General features: G+C 43.3%; 1 protein-coding gene across 10 annotated transcripts in view; it reads right to left on the bottom strand.

Annotated features, from left to right (window-relative positions):
- Nucleotides 1–16,759, bottom strand: part of SUN1 (Sad1 and UNC84 domain containing 1) — a 32,963-nt gene extending 16,204 nt beyond the window's left edge. For 2 of the 10 annotated variants that reach the window (XM_058815988.1, XM_058815994.1), the window contains exons 1-3: nucleotides 10,489–10,766; nucleotides 5,976–6,072; nucleotides 166–357 (exon numbers count right to left, since the gene is read on the bottom strand). In XM_058815988.1, the coding sequence (XP_058671971.1) occupies nucleotides 166–357; nucleotides 5,976–6,052 (269 nt within the window). In that variant the 5' untranslated portion in view covers nucleotides 6,053–6,072; nucleotides 10,489–10,766. Of the gene's footprint in view, nucleotides 1–165; nucleotides 358–5,975; nucleotides 6,073–10,488; nucleotides 10,791–11,623; nucleotides 11,640–11,957; nucleotides 12,165–12,522; nucleotides 12,604–16,670 lie in introns of those variants that run through there. The other 8 variants (XM_058815990.1, XM_058815991.1, XM_058815989.1 and 5 more) reach the window with 8 other exon arrangements.
- Between the last annotated feature and the right edge of the window lie 2,068 nt (nucleotides 16,760–18,827).

The following is an 18,827-nucleotide window of genomic DNA, read 5'->3' as shown; positions in this document are numbered from 1 at the left end:
AGATCCTTGTAAAAAATTGTCATTGCAAACCACATACTGAACATAAACTTCAGAGTATGGCAGCAAACACCAAGAACAAAAAAGAAGACCTGTAGGTAACCTTTCTGCATTATTGTGTTCCAACAGTAAGACTCAGGATTTACTAGTGATGACTAAAATGCTTACTTAGACTGATCCCTGAAGGACATATTTCCAGCATAAGAGCTGTCATGAAGGGAATCACTCTGTCCATCATCTGATTTACTGTATCCTCCAGCAGCCAACCGTAAACTACGCCGTGACATTCTGGGTGAATCAAACACTGGATCTATTTTGTTCTCAGTCTCAAAATCCAAAGCAGATGAAGAATAACTCGAACTGCAGTAAAATAAGAACAGCGAAGTTACTGGGAGAATTTTCAACCTGGTAACAAACAGGTTTTTCAAGCTAGTCCAAGTTTCCATTAAATGTAGTTTATTTGGGGTTATGGTACAACCCCCACAAGAGATACCAAATAACCCAAATAATCCAGATATGTGTAGATATTCAAAGTTCTCCGAGACAATTCATATTACCAGTTCTACAACTGAAAACACATCACAGAAAGAAACAACCACCATGGAAACCACATATGAAATTTAGCCAGAGCAAGCACTCATTCTTTTGGGACCAATTTGAGAGTAGAAGCCATTCATGACACAGTTTCTTCACCATGCCTAGAAGCAAATTAAAAATGACACACTCCAAGTTGCAAGGCAAAGATTAATTTTCAGTCTAAGTTTATTTTTGTCAGTTTTCTGTTTGCGAAGTCCTTGTTTTGAAAACTGAAGATCCATATGCCACATTACCCTGAATTTCCACCTCTCAACAAGTAGGAACTTCCTCCCTTCAAGATACTTAAATACTTCCCTACTTCAGCTATTTCAGTTTAACAACCATTACTTGCTTTTAAAAAAGTGGTTTAAAAGTATTTCCTAACCTAATGAAAACCATTAGAAATACTTAAAACTCAGAATTAACAAAAAATATTTAGAGACTTCAATTTGTTTTTCTCCACAGAGGCAAGTTTACACATAGATAGCCTTCATGTCATTACCCCAGGAACTCCACATTTCAGCACATGATTCTCTCAGAGCCACCATGAAAACTTACAGCAAAGACAAAGCAGCAACACAAGGCAAACACAAACAGATTAAGCTGAGGAGTCTGTAAGAAATACATTTACCAAAGCAGAAGTTCAGCCTAAAGCAGAACTGTCATACTCCCAAGCAAAGGAAACATTCAGTTATGCAAGTGAGCAGAGGCTGCTGGCACAGGGCACTGCACACAGGTCAGGTTCTAGAACTGCTCAGCCCTGTGACCCACAGCATCCAAATGCTGAGTGCTCTGGGCCAGCTTTCATAAGGGCTCTGTCCCTTCCTGGGCACAGGGATATAGAGATGTAACAGGGATATACAGAGATGTAACAGCCCTTCAGTACTCCTGGAGGCTTTGTTTGATTTTTTAAAAGAGATAAGCAAAGGATTGTTTATGACAGCAGCTCTTTCTCCTCAAACAAAAACAAACAAGCAAATTAGATCTGAATGAGTAGATTCTGCCGTGCAATCTGTATTTGAAATGGAAGCTTTCCCTTTAAAAATGCATATAAATAGCTACTATAAAATGTACTTGTGTAAAAATGACTTAATGGAAATAGTTTTCCCACACCATCATTAAAGATCTCAGAACATCACAAAGCAATATTATGGTAAGTATTGCACTGCTTCAGCATAAAATTAAGTTAGCACCAGAAGGCCTTGAAACGACACTTACAGTAATGATGTAATTCTGACAAGGTGGTGCTTTTGAAATCAGTTTCTTTATTACTCCTCAGTACAAAGAAAAGTATGTAAAATGGGGCTGTCAGAGCATATCAACTTCTTTTGGTTAAAAAACCCAGACAACACACTGCTGGGAAATATCTCATGGCTCCAAAACCAGCTGGGCATTCAGCCCAAAAGATCAGACCAGAGTCTGTCCAAAGTAGCTGCTTCTATGTCCCAGAGTAGAGAGATTTGATGGCAGGGCTTTGGTTCTGTGTGCTGGGTCTCCCTGCTCTGCCCTGATAACCCTGGCGCGTGCAGTGCAACCCTGTGCTAGGCAGGAAAGAGCCTCAGCACAACTTAACAAACCCTGCATATACACTAAATACATTAGGCTTGTTAATCCTTGCTTTCATTTGGCTGGAAGAGAGAGAAGAAATAACATGTTTTCTCATGTACTCAACCAATTGTAGACTAAAGAGATTAATTGTTAGTTTTCAAAAATGCTAAACATAAATTACTCATACTCTGACAGATATGAAGAGAATATGGGTTAAATGTGGCTCCTCCTGCTGTTATTCTGAAAGGGTCAGAGCCACAAGAGTTTTCTATTGAGTCCCTCCCTAAACAGTTGTTTCAGAACTCAGTTTTGCTATTTACATTTGCCACTATGCATTTGCCTTTCCTCATCTTCACCCCACGTTTTTTACAGACACTCAATTCACAAGAACACAAAGTACACAGAACAAGCTGACAGCTGTGACCAGCCTCAATTTGTTTCTGTTTATGAACACTTGCTGTTACCAAGTATCTCAATGAGCATTTATATCAATGTGGGCTGAATAAATAGTTAAAAGTTGAGCTCTACTATCTAAAAAAACCTAACAAATCATCATGGAATCTTTTTAACAAAAGGGGCTTGTCTCTCACTTATGCAGGGTAATAGTTCTCTTCACATTATCAGTCCTCTGGCAGCAGGACAGTACCTAGAAGTCCCCTAACTTGCCATCTCACTTCCCATGCTTTGGAATGCAGCCTTTTTTCTTCCGCAGAAAAGACTACAGTAAATAAAAAAACACAAACCACTGCCCTTTCTTTCAAGGGCCAGAAATGAACCTGTGCATTGATGCCCTGCTATGCAATATGTGCAGCTAACCAAGAAACACCTAAAGGTGGGATGCAATAGCCCACACTCCTGGGCAACCTCAGCTAACAGGGAGGGCTGGTTCCCTCCCCAGCAAACAGCTCCCATGGCTGCTGGCAGAGCTGGTGACTGGATCTAATCTTACATTTCCAGCTTCTTGATAACTCCTTCACATGAGCTTCTACAGAGTAAGAATGTCTAGACTACAGGTTATTTTTCAAGTAAGCAGAATGAGAATGAGGCCTGCCAATTTTAGCATGCCTATAGCTTGTCTGAAGGCCCTGAAGTGTCATTTACTTATAAATACTCCTTGGAATGAAATGGGCAGTGATGTTCTTGACTATCCAGCATAACAGGCACATGCAATACACCCAGAGAACTACAACTGAACAGACATCTCCTAACATGGACAGACATACAGGCAATACTAAAACATTCACAGGCTTCCTAACCAGGGGGCAATGCTTACATTAAGTGACCAAGGACACTACCTTGAATTGTTTAGTTATTTCTACAGTCAGACTCAGAACATACTTAAAAACCTCAAAAGATTTTATTCAATTACTGTGCAGAAAATTATATCCCAGTTGAGTGCTCTGACACAGAAAATCAAACCAAATTCTTATTGATTTAACCCAAATTTGTGAGAAGTGTTAAAGCCACCCAAACTGACAACACAATTCAAAGGATGATGGTGACTAAAAAGAAAGATCAGTCATAAGAGTGGGGTGTAAATTGCATGTTGACAGGTGGGTGAGATTCACAAGTTTGACTTGCATTTGGAGGAGGATAAAGATTATTTAGGTATCTCAGTTAAATGCTTTTCTGATTTGGGCTGGAGGAGTAGAAGCACAAAGTAGAAGCACTATAGCTATGAACACACAGTGATTCCAGTGAGTATTAATATAAGTTCTATTAATAAATCATAGCCAACTCTATTAATAGCTTTGTGGTATCAAACTTCACTGTACTGCTTCCTGCAGGGCTACATCCCAAGCCAATTTCTTTAAAGAAAAGATTCTGTAAAAATTGAATTGTCAAAGGCAGAATAAATCAGATTAGAATATAAGCAAAACAAACACAGGTGAGGGGTAAGAAAGAACAAATTTCAACATGAAAATATTTCTGATTAGCAATTTCCTCAGATCTTCAAATATTGTTTGACCCAGAGGAGGAAGAGCTACAATAACAGATGTCATTCTGCACATACAGAGCAAGCAGAGGCACAGCAAGAGTCTGCACAAGAGACTGTGGTTTATTGTCTTGGCACCCTGAAAGCACTGTCACATCAGTGTGCCAGATAGTTTGCTCCCATTATTTTAACATTTGGGGCTTCACACAATTCTAAAGAAAGAGCTTGCCAATTCTTCTTTTCTACACAAGGAAGAATTGCAATTAATTAATTTCAACCTAGTTTAACTATACTGGCCTTCCTTAATTGTTATGAAACTTCATCTTACCCAGCTCTATCCATTTCTATGGATATGCCATAGAAATAGTTTAACACAGTGAAATGGCAAGCTGGAAAGTTTCAAGACATATAACCCCTGCACAACTTCTCAGTTTTGCAAAGCATTCTTCATTTATGCAGCAAGACAAACACTCAGTTGTCCCCTAAATAAACCCCAAAGTCATAATTAAATATCCTCCAGATGTCCAATACAATTTATCATTCTGCACCTTCCTTTCTACTTGCCCACTGTTTCACTGCTTGAGAATTTTGCACAAGAACACCACAGGAGTCTAACTGTCAGGGGCTACAATATTTCAGCCAATCTCTAGGGTACATTTGCAACACAAAGGTAACTATACTCACTAATACAGAAGTGAAACTGCTGCTGGACACAAGGCATGTAGATCACATTTCATTGCCCAGCACGCTTTTCTTGAAATTAGAAAACCCACTTGTACATAACCAACATTTTACCAATAGTTTTTCATAAATTTCAGGCAAAATTGCAATTGAATTGATGCAACACAAAATATTGTCACATTTGCAACACTAAAATGTTACATTTGCAACACTACTGACATTAGGCTATAGCTAAAAAAAAAAAAAAAAAAAAAAGCAGCCATGATCCCCAAGAGAAAATGTAAATGCACTGTTTTGGAGCACACAAAAGAAGAGAATTAACTCAGTAATCTCTTAATGCTACAGTTTTGCCAACTTCTGTTTTATTGGCAAGTAGCCAAGTATTCTCCTATCTCTATAATGGATTTTAATAACAACACATAATAATGATGTACAGAGGGAATAGAAAAGTAAATCTCATACTGCATTCTAACAAACAATCATTTTTTAAAACTTAAAATTAGCTAAACCAATAACTGATATACTTTGAAGCAGGTATAGATCTCAACAGCAGGAAAAGCTCAATAGATTAGAACAGCAACAATCTGCTTCATTAATAGCAAAAAACTCAAAATAGCATCACAACACTTATTCTGAATATATAATACAAAAACTACCAAACACTACAGTTAGTTTCTAGAAAACTGAAGTGATTTAAGCAAAACAAAGATACAAGAAAAAAACAAGATCATTAGAAGATACAAAAAAAATACAAGGAAAAGCAAGTTGATTAGATATTAGGCATATTCAGATTTTACATTCACCCAACAAGCAGCTTTGCTAAAAGAAGTAATCAATATTTTCCTTCCAGCCAAGTCCCACACTAGCGGCAATGAGTGCGCAAAAATCAGTGGTTTAAAGTGAAAGTGGTCCCAAGTACAAAAGAAAGCACACACCAAAGTTACAAGACACAAAACATGGATGAATTTGGAGGACTTCTACATTTATAGAAATCCAGCAGAGTTGTAACTAGGCGGACACAAGTTATTCATAGCAACTAATAAACACTGAGTCATTATCTTAGTCATGGTCCTGTTAGTTCCACGTTTCTTTCCTCCAGTTAGGACACAGCATTTCAAACCAGATTAGAAAAAGCCCACTTCTTCAAAGAAGTCAGCTACTTACCATGAAAGCTCAAGTCTCCAGTTAGCAACATTGAGAACAGACAGTTTGGCTACAAGAAGAAAAGGGTTCTCACCTGAGTGCATATGTATAGCCAGTGTTCTCTGGCAGACATTGGGGAGGGGTGTACGTGTGTAGACGTGAAAAGTCCATGGTGACAGTTTCAAATCATACTGTAAAAGGTGAAAATAAAGTAATGCAATGACTTAAAGTTGCATAAAGTCAATCAAGGAGCCCTTGCACTGTTCAGCCTGTGTTATTATTAAGCATTGAATAAAAGAGCTATTACCAGAAACATGGAGCTCTCAGTGGTGGAGTAGTATTGCTGCTAGTGCCAGGTATCCCTTATCATTACTGCAGGAAGCTCAGGGTATTTCTGGCTGGGACCTTCTTTGTGATACCCTACTTTCAGCTGCTTCCAAGTTCCCTGGCTCGGTTATGAGCCAAACTCTTATCACAACCAAATTACAACACTTCCACAGGAACTATGTTATGCTGGTATCCCCTAAGAAGCTAAGTGTAAAAATCTAAAGAACCAGGCAGCCATGGCTCAGAGATCTCCTCAAAATGTGTTTTGCTTTGAGTGCCCTCTGAGCAAGGCACAGGCTGCTCTGTGCACCAACTGTGGATAATGCAGATGAAACTTGAGAAAGTTTTTACATATAGTCAAATCATTTTACTGCAGCACTTTTGAATACCATCCCCTAAGCAGTGAGGGAGTATCCTTCATCTCACATAATTTATTCCTGTCATTAAAACCACCGAATACACACCCTAGCAAAAGAGCCAACTGCAAAGTGACTCATAGGTTGGAATTAGGCACATTTTCCAGAGTGCCATCCACTTCCAAAAAAACAAACCCAAGGCCAAAACTAACAAATCAAAACCACCCAAGTAACATTTGTAAAACTTTCCATAGGGTCTTTGAAAGGTATTATAGCTTTCAGAAGAAAATAAAAACTGATGTTGTCGTATCAACAAACTTGTAGAGCTGCAGGGGTGACTACTTGTGGTACTATGAACAATTTTGACTTTCAAAGTATTGGCAAAAACCCTTCAGCCCACCTCAATTTCATTAGTCAAATAAAATTTTTAATTTTGCAGAAAAGATTCTTGGATATAGCTGATTTGTAGTTAACAAATAGGGATCTGGCTATTCTGGATTTGCATCGTTAGCAAGGCAGAATCCTGGCTACTTGCAGATTATCTATGGCTCCTGTTTCAACAGCAGTGAAAGATATTCCACACATCTATGATGACATATCTGAACTAGGATAAAAATATCCCCAGCTAGTTTTCATAATCATAACATCAACAAGCATCTCATTTTGGAGATGCACTTTCCTATGCTGAAATATGAGTTTTTATTTTGTACAGCTACATACGCATAAGAAATGGGGACAAAAAGCAGGTACAGGCAAAAGCAGCTCAAAAGCAATCTACATGTAACATTAAAATGCTCTTAGTCAGTCTACCTGTAGCCTCCAAATCCTGAGGTCAGTAAGGCAGGAGGGTATTTCCATGACTGAAGACTTAAAAATATTAAAACTTCAGGGCCTAAGCATTGTAGCTTCCTGAATCCAAGCACCTCCCATGCAAAGTGGAGTTAAAGAAAAATAAGGTCTCCTGCTATTTACTTTTTTTTATATTCTAGAAAACACATTTCCATTAAGTGATGCTCTACATTCACTTCATTTGCCCCAGAGCCAGAATGTTTTCACTAACTTGTATATAAATTTATTGTTTGCTTACAGGAAGCTTAAATCAGTAGTGCGGAAGTATTAGCAAAGCAGCCTCATTCTTTTGCTAGAATGAGCAGCAAATTCTGTTGGAATATGTAACAACTGCTGCCTTACTTTATCAACAAACAGGAGCTCAATTTAGCACATAGGAAATGGGGACCAGAGAGCAATGGCTCGCCAGGAACAGAAGTGGAAATATTGTGAATTTCAAGATGAGGGATGCTGATAATATCAGAGAGCACTTGTATTAAAAAACAGCAAAACAGGTTTTTCAGACATATGCCTACTGAAGCTGAAAACTATGATTAAGGTTGATCTGTTTGAATAGTTCATGCCAATAAAGATTTTTAACCCTCAAGGTAGAAAAACCTTGTTCAGTTTCCACTGGAGTTGATGCGCGTGCTTAGCACGCATTTCATCATAAAAACTATTTTTTAACTGGCAACTCAGTAGCTAATCCTTCTGACACCCAACAATATTTTCCCACACAGAAAGCTCAGCTATGCCAGTGAGCTTTGAGCAGCTCCCCAGCTCCTCCCTGTCTGCAGTGCCCATATGGGCAGGGCAACGGCTGAGTTTGAAAAACAACACATTGGCTCAGTTTCTGCCCTGTTCTTTTCCCCTTCACCACCAGTTCTCTCTCTACTTGATTTCTGAATAAACCAAATGCTAGAACATAAACAGTATTTCTTATTTGATAAGGTTTTAATTGTATCATTAAGTTATTATAGATAAAAGATGTGCTTGACAAAGGCAGTGCAAACTGCAAAGCCTCCAAGGTACTCAGGCGTAGGTCTATGAATAGCTGGGTTTCACAGCACCCAGCTCCCCAGTGAGGATATCAGGTTTGCCATCTAAACACCACACTTAGAAATCACTCCTGGAAGATTCAGGGCCTTGGTTTGATTCACTGCTTGTCTGATGCTCTAAAATTAATTCTGACTCAGGAGGAGAAATCTCTACTCAATTTTTCATGGCAACAAAACAGGCTTAACTGACTTAAGAATTTGAAAGTCATCTTCAGAGATGACCACCACCATTTGCAAAACTGGGCATCTAGAATTTACTATGAAACTGGATTTTTTTTAGGCCTGACTTTTACTTCAACAGCTTAATCTTAGTTATTCACCTCTTCAAAACAAATGATCAACCCAATTTATTTAGAAATATTCTACATCTGTATTACAAAACAGACACAGGGTGGGTGTAGGACATTGACTCACTCTAATTTGTTCACTTGTGTTTAACAGCACTCCACCTTACACGTGTAATCTTCTGATTTAATAAACTTTCATACACAACTGGAACAGAAAGAGACATGCTAATAAAATATTTGAAAATCTTCAATCACAAAACTTGGCAGAGAACCTGAGAGGTAAGCACTGTATTTAGTTCCAGTCTGAACACTTCTGGGTGCCCAACACCTTTCTGCTTTAGTACCACAGATCTGTCTGGACTCAGTTTCATGCAGACTAAAAGCTTTGAGGCAGATTACCAGGCCCAAACTCTAAAAGACTTTTTCCCTTTTGTAGAAGCCCACAAACATCTACTTCTAATACTAAGGTAAGTATAGTGCAAGAACCAAGCCTGTAGTTGTATAAAAGCCCAGTAATAAGAGCACTTTGATAAGACAGTGAATTACAGGGAAGCACACAGTTCCACTGGAATGCCTCAGCTTACAAGCCAACATCGAAGTTCCTGCAGAGGGGACAGCTGGACTATTTGCCTTTTTTTGGGAAGCAGACACAACAGTCATCCTAAGCACCATCTCTCCCTTGCAATTAAACTGAATGTGTGTTACAATAAATCAGCACAGCAGAAGGGCAGGAGAAGACAGATTGTGACTCCGTCAGGAACTCCTGCAATCAGTGCAGCAGAATTTACCTGCACACAAGGCCTTTGGCTGTCTCCTAAGGACTTTGAAGCTTCTGAGTGACACGAGGCTGCACCACTAATTCAAAAAAAGCTTATCTGACAGTCACTTATCACAATCAGGCAGCCTCAACAAAGTCCTAGCACCATGGCAGCAGGCTCCTGGCTTCCAGGAAAGATGATGAAATGCTCCAGGAGAGGCCTTTTCGAACAGAAGCATCACAAGGCAGGGGGAGCAGCACCAAACCCTGACCGTGCACTACAAACACCTCACAGGGACAGAGCAAACCCTCACTGATGGTTTTTGGGGTACACAGACTTTTACCAGCATACTGTCCAGGCAGTTCCTCATGAAAACCTCTGTAACAAAGGAAGTGGTAAATTGTCATTTCACAAAAGGGACCCTGGCAGAGTAGAAATATTCACCAAAGTCTGTTAGACAATGAGAACACTGCCAAGACAGCATGTCTTATTATTTTTTGTTACAAGGGATAAAAAAATGATACAATAAAGTCTTAGATATTGGTAGCACTGCTTCAAATAGAACCTTTACTATCCTCACATTTTAAAGCCAAGTAAGTTTAAGCCACTATGACTTAACACATTTGATGCCACATATGTAAACAGATTTAGGCAAACTATCAATAACAATGAAACTGGAACATGCAAACTCCATCAGTTTCTGAGAGCAACCCATCTTTTACTTGTAATTTCAGTTATTTCATTCTATTATTCAGAATAACCAATAAAATAACTGGTTTTAGTTAAAGAACCAAAAGTATATATACTCCACAAAGGATGTTTCATCATAGCAAGTTAATTACTGATTTAAACAGGCTGAAGAGCAAAGAGCGCCAAGCTAAATCAACATTTTATTAAAACACACATTCACAAAACATTATTATTCCTTTAAAAGAGCAAACAAACAAAAAAACCCCGCAAGTAACAAAACCGATATTTGACACCAGACGTTACCATTGAGCATTACGGCACAGATCCCCAAACACAGGCGCAAAACCCAGGTTTCATCACAACACCGCACGTTCACATTGTGTACCTCTCGAAACGCTTTTTAAAGGGAGGGCTGACAGAAACCAGCCCCGCATTCAGGCGCGGTGAGAGCAGCAGCGTGCCGGTTCATTGTTTACACGCCGGGCCCCGCAGAGCGGCTCAGAGCCCGGCCCGCTCGCAGCGGGGCCTGGCCGGGCCCTGCGGCCGCGCTCCGCCATCCGCCCGGGCCGGGCTCGGGGCGCGCTGCCCGGCGGGCGGCACACGCCGAGACATCGAGCCCAAAATGGCTCCCGGCCCCAACAAAGCCCGCCCGGCCCCCGCGCTCCCCGTCACTCGCCGAGTTTGAATTCACTGGAGGCGGCGGCCCGGCCAACCCCGCCGCCTTAACCCCTGCGGCTCCGCTCCCCAGCCCGCCGGCGCACAACAAAAGGCGTGTTTTATTTAACCTCGCCCGTCACCTGCCCGATCAAACAGCCCCGGTATCTGCGATCAAATTAAACCCCCACCTCTTATTCTTTATAAGCGACACCTGAATGCCTAAACGTCCACGCCTTATAAGCGCCGAATTACAAGCAGTCAAGCACCGCAGATTTAAGGGTCTCCAAACGCCACCACATTTACTAATAGAGCAATGTAAAAAGCCTGCTAAGCGTGCCAATAAAACCCTCCGTCCAGCTCGCCTGCAACTCACTTCCACAACATTGCTATGAAAATCAGCGACTAGTAATTCACCCCCATATGCAAAAGCAAGAATTAGACATTAAGATTCACTGGGAAAGTCAACAGAAGCATTAGGCTGGAATAGTCAGTTGCAAAGAAATGAAACAGAAACATTAAAAAAAATTAGCAAATATTGGACTTCCTTTTTGCGTAATGTTAAACTGAAAACCAGATGGTGAGATGGGGGGGCCTGCAAATGCTGCAGAGACCCGGAATTTGCTGGCTAATATTTTCCTTCCCTATAATATATTATAAACAATATATTTATAAAATGTATTTTATTTTAACATAGTACAATGTTAAATAAGGCAACGTAAAATAAGGAACGCAAAATAAGGCAAACCAGATACTTTTTCTTCCCAGCAGATCTAAAACTTACTGGAACTGTCAGAAAACAGGTGCTGTCTCCAGTGTTCCTGACACTTCTACCCCTACGGTCATGGAAGGGCAGCCAAACGTGAACATGGCATGAGGAACTCAGCACTGTCACCTCAAAAGGAGCACAGCACTAAAATAGCACATTTTGATGTAAAAACACGAGCAGTCACTCACTCGGCGAGCGATGCCAAACTCTTCCACAGTAAACCCGTCTGTTAAACTACACTTTCCTCACAGAAGCAGCTGCCCTGAGGTGACAGCCGGGGGGCAGCGAGGGCAGGTCTGTCTACCTGTGCTAGCCAGAGCAGAGCACGACACCCATCACAGCACGTTACCTTTGCACCAAGGCTCGGCAGCAGCGGCGAGCGCCGGCACCACCGCGCACTTATCAGCTCTTTCACAATCAGGGCAGAAAGCTGCAGGTTAGAGCTTCTTCTAACAAGGAAACCCTCCAGGTGCCAGGCCCAGAGGGACCGTGGTAGCTGATGTTCCTCTCTCCTCCCAGCCAACAGCGCCGACCGACAGAACTCCGGGCTACCCAGGGGTCAGCGCCCGCCCCACGACTCCAGCCCGCGGCGCCTCACGCCGGCTGCCTGCTCAGCGCCGCTGCCCGAGCCAGGGACACCGATCCCCCGCTCGGGGGAGGCCGCACACCCGAGACACCGCGCCCCGGGGGCTCCCACGCGGGCGAGCGGCCGCCACACGCGGCCCCGGCCCGGCGGGAAGCGACGGCGGGCGGGCCGGGGCGGGGGCGGGCGGGGGACGGGTGAGCGCGGGCGGGGGGCGGTTGGAAACGGCCGGGGCGGGCTGAGCCGCGCCGCCTTCAGCCCCGCGCTCCGGGGGCGGCCGGGGGAGCGCGGCCCGGCCCTGCGCGACGAGGAGAGCCGCGGCGGGGGTTACCTGGTGCCGGTGCAGCGAGGGAAAGGCAGAGCCGGCGGCGGCGGCAGCAGCGGCGGCGGCAGCTGAGATTGCCCGGGCCCCGCCCGCTTTGCCGGGGCCGCCGGGAGCCCCCGCCCCGCCCGCGCGGCGCGTGCCGGCAGCGCCCCCTCAGCGCCCGCCCCGCGTGGCCCCTCACACACGCGCACGGGGCTCCTCCTCCTCGGGCCCCTCACACACGGGCACGGGGCTCCTCCTCCTCCTCGGGCCCCTCACACACGGGCACGGGGCTCCTCCTCCTCGGGCCCCTCACACACGGGCACGGGGCTCCGCTCCGCCTCGGGCCCCTCACACTCGGGCACGGGGCTCCTCCTCCTCCTCGGGCCCCTCACACACGGGCACGGGGCTCCTCCTCCTCGGGCCCCTCACACACGGGCACGGGGCTCCTCCTCCTCGGGCCCCTCACACACGGGCACGGGGCTCCGCTCCGCCTCTGCCTCCTCCTCCTCCTCCTCCTCAGACCCCGCTCGGGCGCTGCCCCCGCCACGGCCGCCTCCTGCCTGGCCGCCTCCTGCCTCGCCTCCCCCCTCCGCAAAATGGAGCTGTGGGAGTTTCTGGAGCGAGCAGTGGAGAGGCGAGGAGTTAACTCAGATTTTCACTCTGTTGCTTGACTCACTGACTTTCCCTCCCAGTGTTTCCACTGTTTCCTTCCTACCCGGCCTTTTTGGGATTTTCTTTCTCTTTGAGTCTCCCTCCTCCGCTAAGACTTTGGCACAGCACACCCGGTGGGACTGAAGCGCCTCGGCTCCGTGTGGTGCCCGACCCAATGTCACCATCGGGCCACAGATACCTCCGGACAGCCACACGGAAAAGAAATCAGAGAATGCTTCGGCTTGGAGCTGACCTTTAAGCCTATCTAGTTCCAACTCCCCTGCACTGAGCAGGGACACCTCCCACTACACCAGGTTCCTCCAAGCCCTGTCCAGCCTGGCCTTGAACTTTTCCAGGAATGGGGCTGGTTCTTGGCAGAGAAGAAACAAGCCCCATTGTTCAAACACTCGGGGAACGTATGCAAATACATTCCATGTAAACCTGTGCCTGAGTGACTTTTTTTAAGCCTTCAGTCTCCACAGTTCTCTTGTGGGCCCAGCTGGCAGGGATGGTGCAATGTCAGTGAATAGAATAAAGAATTTGTCACTTGGGAAAGGCTAACCAGGCCATAAGTTGTTATTTACTTGTATGTGAGAGAAATGACTCAGCTTGTTGTGAAAGACTGGCTAATAAATATGTAATTATCAAATAATCCAAATGTTTGGATACAAAATGAGAGAAGGCAGCTAATCCCTAAGAAACAGAAAATGCAAGATAAACACATTCACTTAAGGTATTAGCTGATATTATTGTAGCACTGATTTTGGGCAATTCCTGTTTCTTTTAGAAGTGCTTTGCTCCAGCTATGTGTCAGTTTTAAGACGCTGCAGCCAAAGCTGAGCTGACCCCAGTGACACTTGGAAGCCAGTGTCTGGTTTGGTCAGATGTGCAGCCCTGCACCAGTCTCCTCCTCCCTGCATATATGAGTGGTTTGCAGAATCAGTTTTCTGGCCACTCCTTCTCTTTCTGTACTTGCTCCACACCTGTTTTCCTGTCTTAAGAGTAGATAATATTTAAAAGCTTAAGATACTCAGGGCAAAATCACCTCTTAGTTTAAATCTCCTTGAAATTCCTTGGTGGTGTGAGGCCAGGCCCTCTGAGGGGTGATTCCCACCCTGTTCCCTGGAGCCCAGGCAGGGCTGGCAGGACTCAGCTCTGGCAGGACAAGGCATGTCATTCTCCCAGGGCACTGCCAGCTTCCCAGGCTGCTCTGACTTGTCCTGAGCAGTTGTTTTTCCATCACAACCAGGCCAAAAGGCTGGATGGAGGATGATGGCTGAAGCTCAGTTTTCCCTCCATTTCACAGCTATAAGAGACAATAGAACTTGTTTTAAGTTTCCAGGATTTAAGGGAAACTTGGTCAGATGTCCTGGTTTTGTTAAAACAAGCTGTGTACAGGGAGTTAATTTTTCCACATTTCAGAAGAAACTGCTCTGAGGCAAACAAAAATTACTTCAAGATTTCTCAGCCTCAAACAAATTCTGAATGTAAAGTGGGCTGACAATTTAATTGGCTAAGTTGAAGTGTATAGAGAAAAATGGTCAGTAAGAAGAAAATTAGACCATATTAAAAATGTTCAATTTTTAACATTGTAGAGGGCAGTTAAGAATTTAGAGAAAAAGAGCTTTCCTAACTGACACCAGGTATGGGGAAACTGCAATACAGGGCCAAACCAATCCAAGGACGATATTTCTCTAGTTTTCCCTTCCCTTCCCTTCCCTTCCCTTCCCTTCCCTTCCCTTCCCTTCCCTTCCCTTCCCTTCCCTTCCCTTCCCTTCCCTTCCCTTCCCTTCCCTTCCCTTCCCTTCCCTTCCCTTCCCTTCCCTTCCCTTCCCTTCCCTTCCCTTCCCTTCCCTTCCCTTCCCTTCCCTTCCCTTCCCTTTTTCCCACATTATTTCTCCCTTCCCACTATGATTCCCATTCCCAGTGCTCTCCTGCAGTCACACCCAGCAAATCTCTTGTGCTCCACATTCTGCTCCTTGCTATCAAAAGGGGCAAATCCTCATTCTGCCAAATGTGGCAGAAACCAGTGCAGCCAGGTGTTTCTGACTGGTGGTACTGGGCATGGCATGCTGCTGCACAGGATGGGACTGGTGACCTTGGCTGGGCAGATCATCATATATATGCAGTAGTATGAAAATCACCTGAGATATCTGTAAATCTGATTTCCTGCTCATTAAAGAAAAGGTTTCTCACCACCTGCATCCCTCTATGGTTAAGCTCAGCGGGGCCTTTTCCCCACACCCCCCAGCCAAAGGCAGTGGGTGCTGCATCCAGAGCAGTTGGGTTATCAGGTGAAGGGGGTGCAGAGCACTTCAGATCAGTTTTGTCCCTGGATCTCCGTGGTCCTGCCTTACAGGGATTTCAGACATTAACAAGAAAAGCTGATTACACCCAAGGCAGGCAGGCAGAGCAGCCGCTCTCCTCACAGCTCTCATCTGCTGCTTCAGCTCAGCTCCTGCTTCTCTGGGGGATTGATCCCAGTAAATGGACACAAGCTTGTTAACTGTAATTTTTGTTGATCCTTCAGACGCCTAATAATGAAGATTTTTTCATTTATTTTTCTTTCTCTCTTTTTAAAACATGGTTAGATATTCACATGGAGGGCTGAGACAGAGCAGTCCATGATGTATCCAGCAGGACCAGCTCTGATCCACTCTTCTAGCAAACAGTTGCTCACCTTCCCTTGCAGGGATCCTAGCACAGATTCTGCAGATGAAACAGAGGCTTGACTGCTCTCAAGCCACCAGTTGGCTTTCCAAAGCCAAGATGTTCCTTTATTTCTGGGGCAGTGCTCTGGTGTGTTTGTGTGGTGCAGACAAGGGGCTTCCCCCAGCAAGATAAAGCCTGTGCAGTAGCCCATCAGAACTCTTACCTTTCTATATAGAACTATTATAGTACAATTTACTTATAATAAATAAATAAATAAATAAATAACTTCTACCATAATGACATAAATACCTGCTATGGTTATACTGTAGTATAACTGGATAGTTTTATCATAGTCTTATGTAGTAAAACAGTACTATGGACTATACTAATTCTTTCTGGTTTCTATTGGTTTTAACTTATTATACCTTAATAGCTAAATTTCTCTGTGTAGAGATTAGATTAGAGCTGTGATCTGTTATTACAGCCTATAATAACTTTGCAGTTGGAGCTGGAGGTCAGTGTCTGGGAGCAGGCTGCTGACACAAGCAGAGAGGTGCATTAGGGCACCTTCCTGTGGGCTCACATGACCCTGCAGGGCTGGACACCTGCAGAGAGTCTGCAATCTGCCAGAGAGTTCCTGGAAATCTGCACATTGCCTGGATGGACTCACATGGAGGAGAAGTGGATGGATCTGGAACACACCTAACCACCAGCCTCTCCTAAAATGCTCTCTGATGTAGACCCTGTCTCAAAGTTTGGTTATCTCATTTGTCAGTGCCCTCTCAATGTCTAATTAATTCAATCTATGTAAGGTAGTTAACAAATATATAGAAGATTCTATATTCAGTTAGACAAATGCATGCACTTACCTAAAAACCTCTGTTTTGCTGAGAATCCAAGTCCCAGGATCCTGCACAGCAGATCTTCTGGCTTACAGGGACGAAGACAGAGGCCCAACTGCTCGTCACAGGAAGGGCAGGGCTAAAGGCTGCTTATCTAAAGTGCCTGAAAGTTTGAGATAACAGCTCTGCTCCCCAAAATTGCCTTAGCTTAAAAGTGACGTAATGCATATAGTGCCAGTGACATTCTGTAATGTGCACTAATTAAATCTAGAAAATATAAGAGCTGATCTAGGAAAAAAAACCTAAAACATTTTAGTTGCGTTCCTACTGGTCCAGTAAAAGATTGAAGATGAAAGTTGAGTCTCAAAGAAAATGACTTTAAAATCCAGACTCATAAACCATTCACAGGAGACTCAGTAAATTTTTGTAAAGGGATTTAAGAAATTTGGGTTATATAAGTTGAAATACAGTAAATTACAAGCAAGGTTAGCACATTGTCAAGTCCTACACCCAGAAGACCTAATAAAAGGATGTAGTGGCAGATCCCCAGTTTGTCACACACACACAAACAAGATCAAGCTGATGTTTAGCATGTTTCTAGAAGGACTATTAGAATTTTCATTTTAACAAGCTCTCCTGGCTCTGAAGAAAAAGCTGGTTTGTTGGATATGTGGAGATTTTTCTTTGTGAGGCATTCCACAACGGACTGCTCTGAAAGATAACAAAATGTTCAACATATGGAGGAAAAAATTATTCCCAGCCTGCTGAAGATATCAAGGTTGATGAATACTTCAGTTCTTACTATTTGTGTGCCAGCTTTAGAACATCTTGAAAAACTTTGACCAGATTCCATGTCAACCATGAATGTTCTCTTCTCTCATCCCACATTTGAAGTTGGGTTTGCAAACATCTCTGCTTTAGATCACAAGAGTAATTAAAAGCACTTGACCAACATTTGTACTGCAGCTATCATGAGGCTGTTAATCAGTGGTAAAGAATCTACATTTTGTCAACATAAAAAGCTAAAAATATCATGCCTGTAGTAGTATCATTAAGTAGGATTTAATTAGGGGACTTTCAAGGGAACTTTACCATAAGAACTGAGTGCTTGCTGCTGAAGTCAAACTTTAGGTTGTATTGCAGGAACCTGCTGCTTTGCAGTGCTTTGAAAGGCTATTTTGAGAACAAGGTCTATGGTACCACAGTCTATTTCCAGTCTAATTTAATTGGCTTTTTAATAATTGATTAGACTAAGGAAACAATTTCATGGAACCACAGAATAGTCAGGCTGGAAGAGGCCTCTGGAGATGCTGTTTGTAGTCCCATTCCTGCCCAACAGGCTCAGGCAGAACAGGTCTCTCAGGGCTGCATTAAGTCAGATTTTGAATATATCCAAAGCTGGAGACTCCACCTCTTCACTCTATTTAATGCTTTCTAGGGATTCTTTACTTCACTCACATTGCCTTATTATATAAATTTATATTTTCTATATATATTGCCGTGTAAGAATTTTAGCTGTCCCTCCATTTAGTGAATTAAATAGTTAATAGCTTTTAGTCAATTAAAATGCTGCTCAGTACAGGAACAGCTGTACTTCAGCTTTTCATTAAAAGAAAGCTGAACTTCAAAGACAGTACAAAGGGACTAAAATGAGTGTCCTATTCTACAGGAATGCACAATAGCTTTTGGATCCATAAGAAACTCAACTATTCTGCATCATTAGTGTTATTGTCCCTTTTTGGAGAATTTTCAAAGCAAGCCAGTGTTTTGTGGAGAAGTGGCCAGAAGTTTGACTGTGCCTTTAAGCTAGGAATAAAACTTGTCTTGTGTGTGTAATCTGTCTCAAATGTTTCTCTGGGAAGGCAAGTAGACATTGCTGTAAACAGATCATGGCTTGGTTAACAACTATGTCACAGGCCTGAAAAGGTAAAGTTAGGTCAGATGGACAACAAACATGAGCACTTCCTACAGCATAAGGAGCACGAACAACCCCCACTGAGTCTGTTTTTAGACTTGACACAAAGCCAAGGCACTTGGGAATTAGAAGCCAAAGAGCACTTTCTGTCTGTAATACAGATAATTTAAAATACCCACATCAGAATCCTGATTTTCCATGATTTGTGTGTGCAAAAAAACCCCAGCACTCTACCCCACAATGGTGTACACAACATCCAGGACCTCCCT

This window comes from Ammospiza caudacuta, chromosome 17 (genome assembly GCF_027887145.1).
Source record: "Ammospiza caudacuta isolate bAmmCau1 chromosome 17, bAmmCau1.pri, whole genome shotgun sequence".
NCBI lineage: Eukaryota > Metazoa > Chordata > Aves > Passeriformes > Passerellidae > Ammospiza > Ammospiza caudacuta.
Note: the sequence above shows the minus strand (reverse complement) of the source record. Positions and strands in the feature narration are given on the sequence as shown.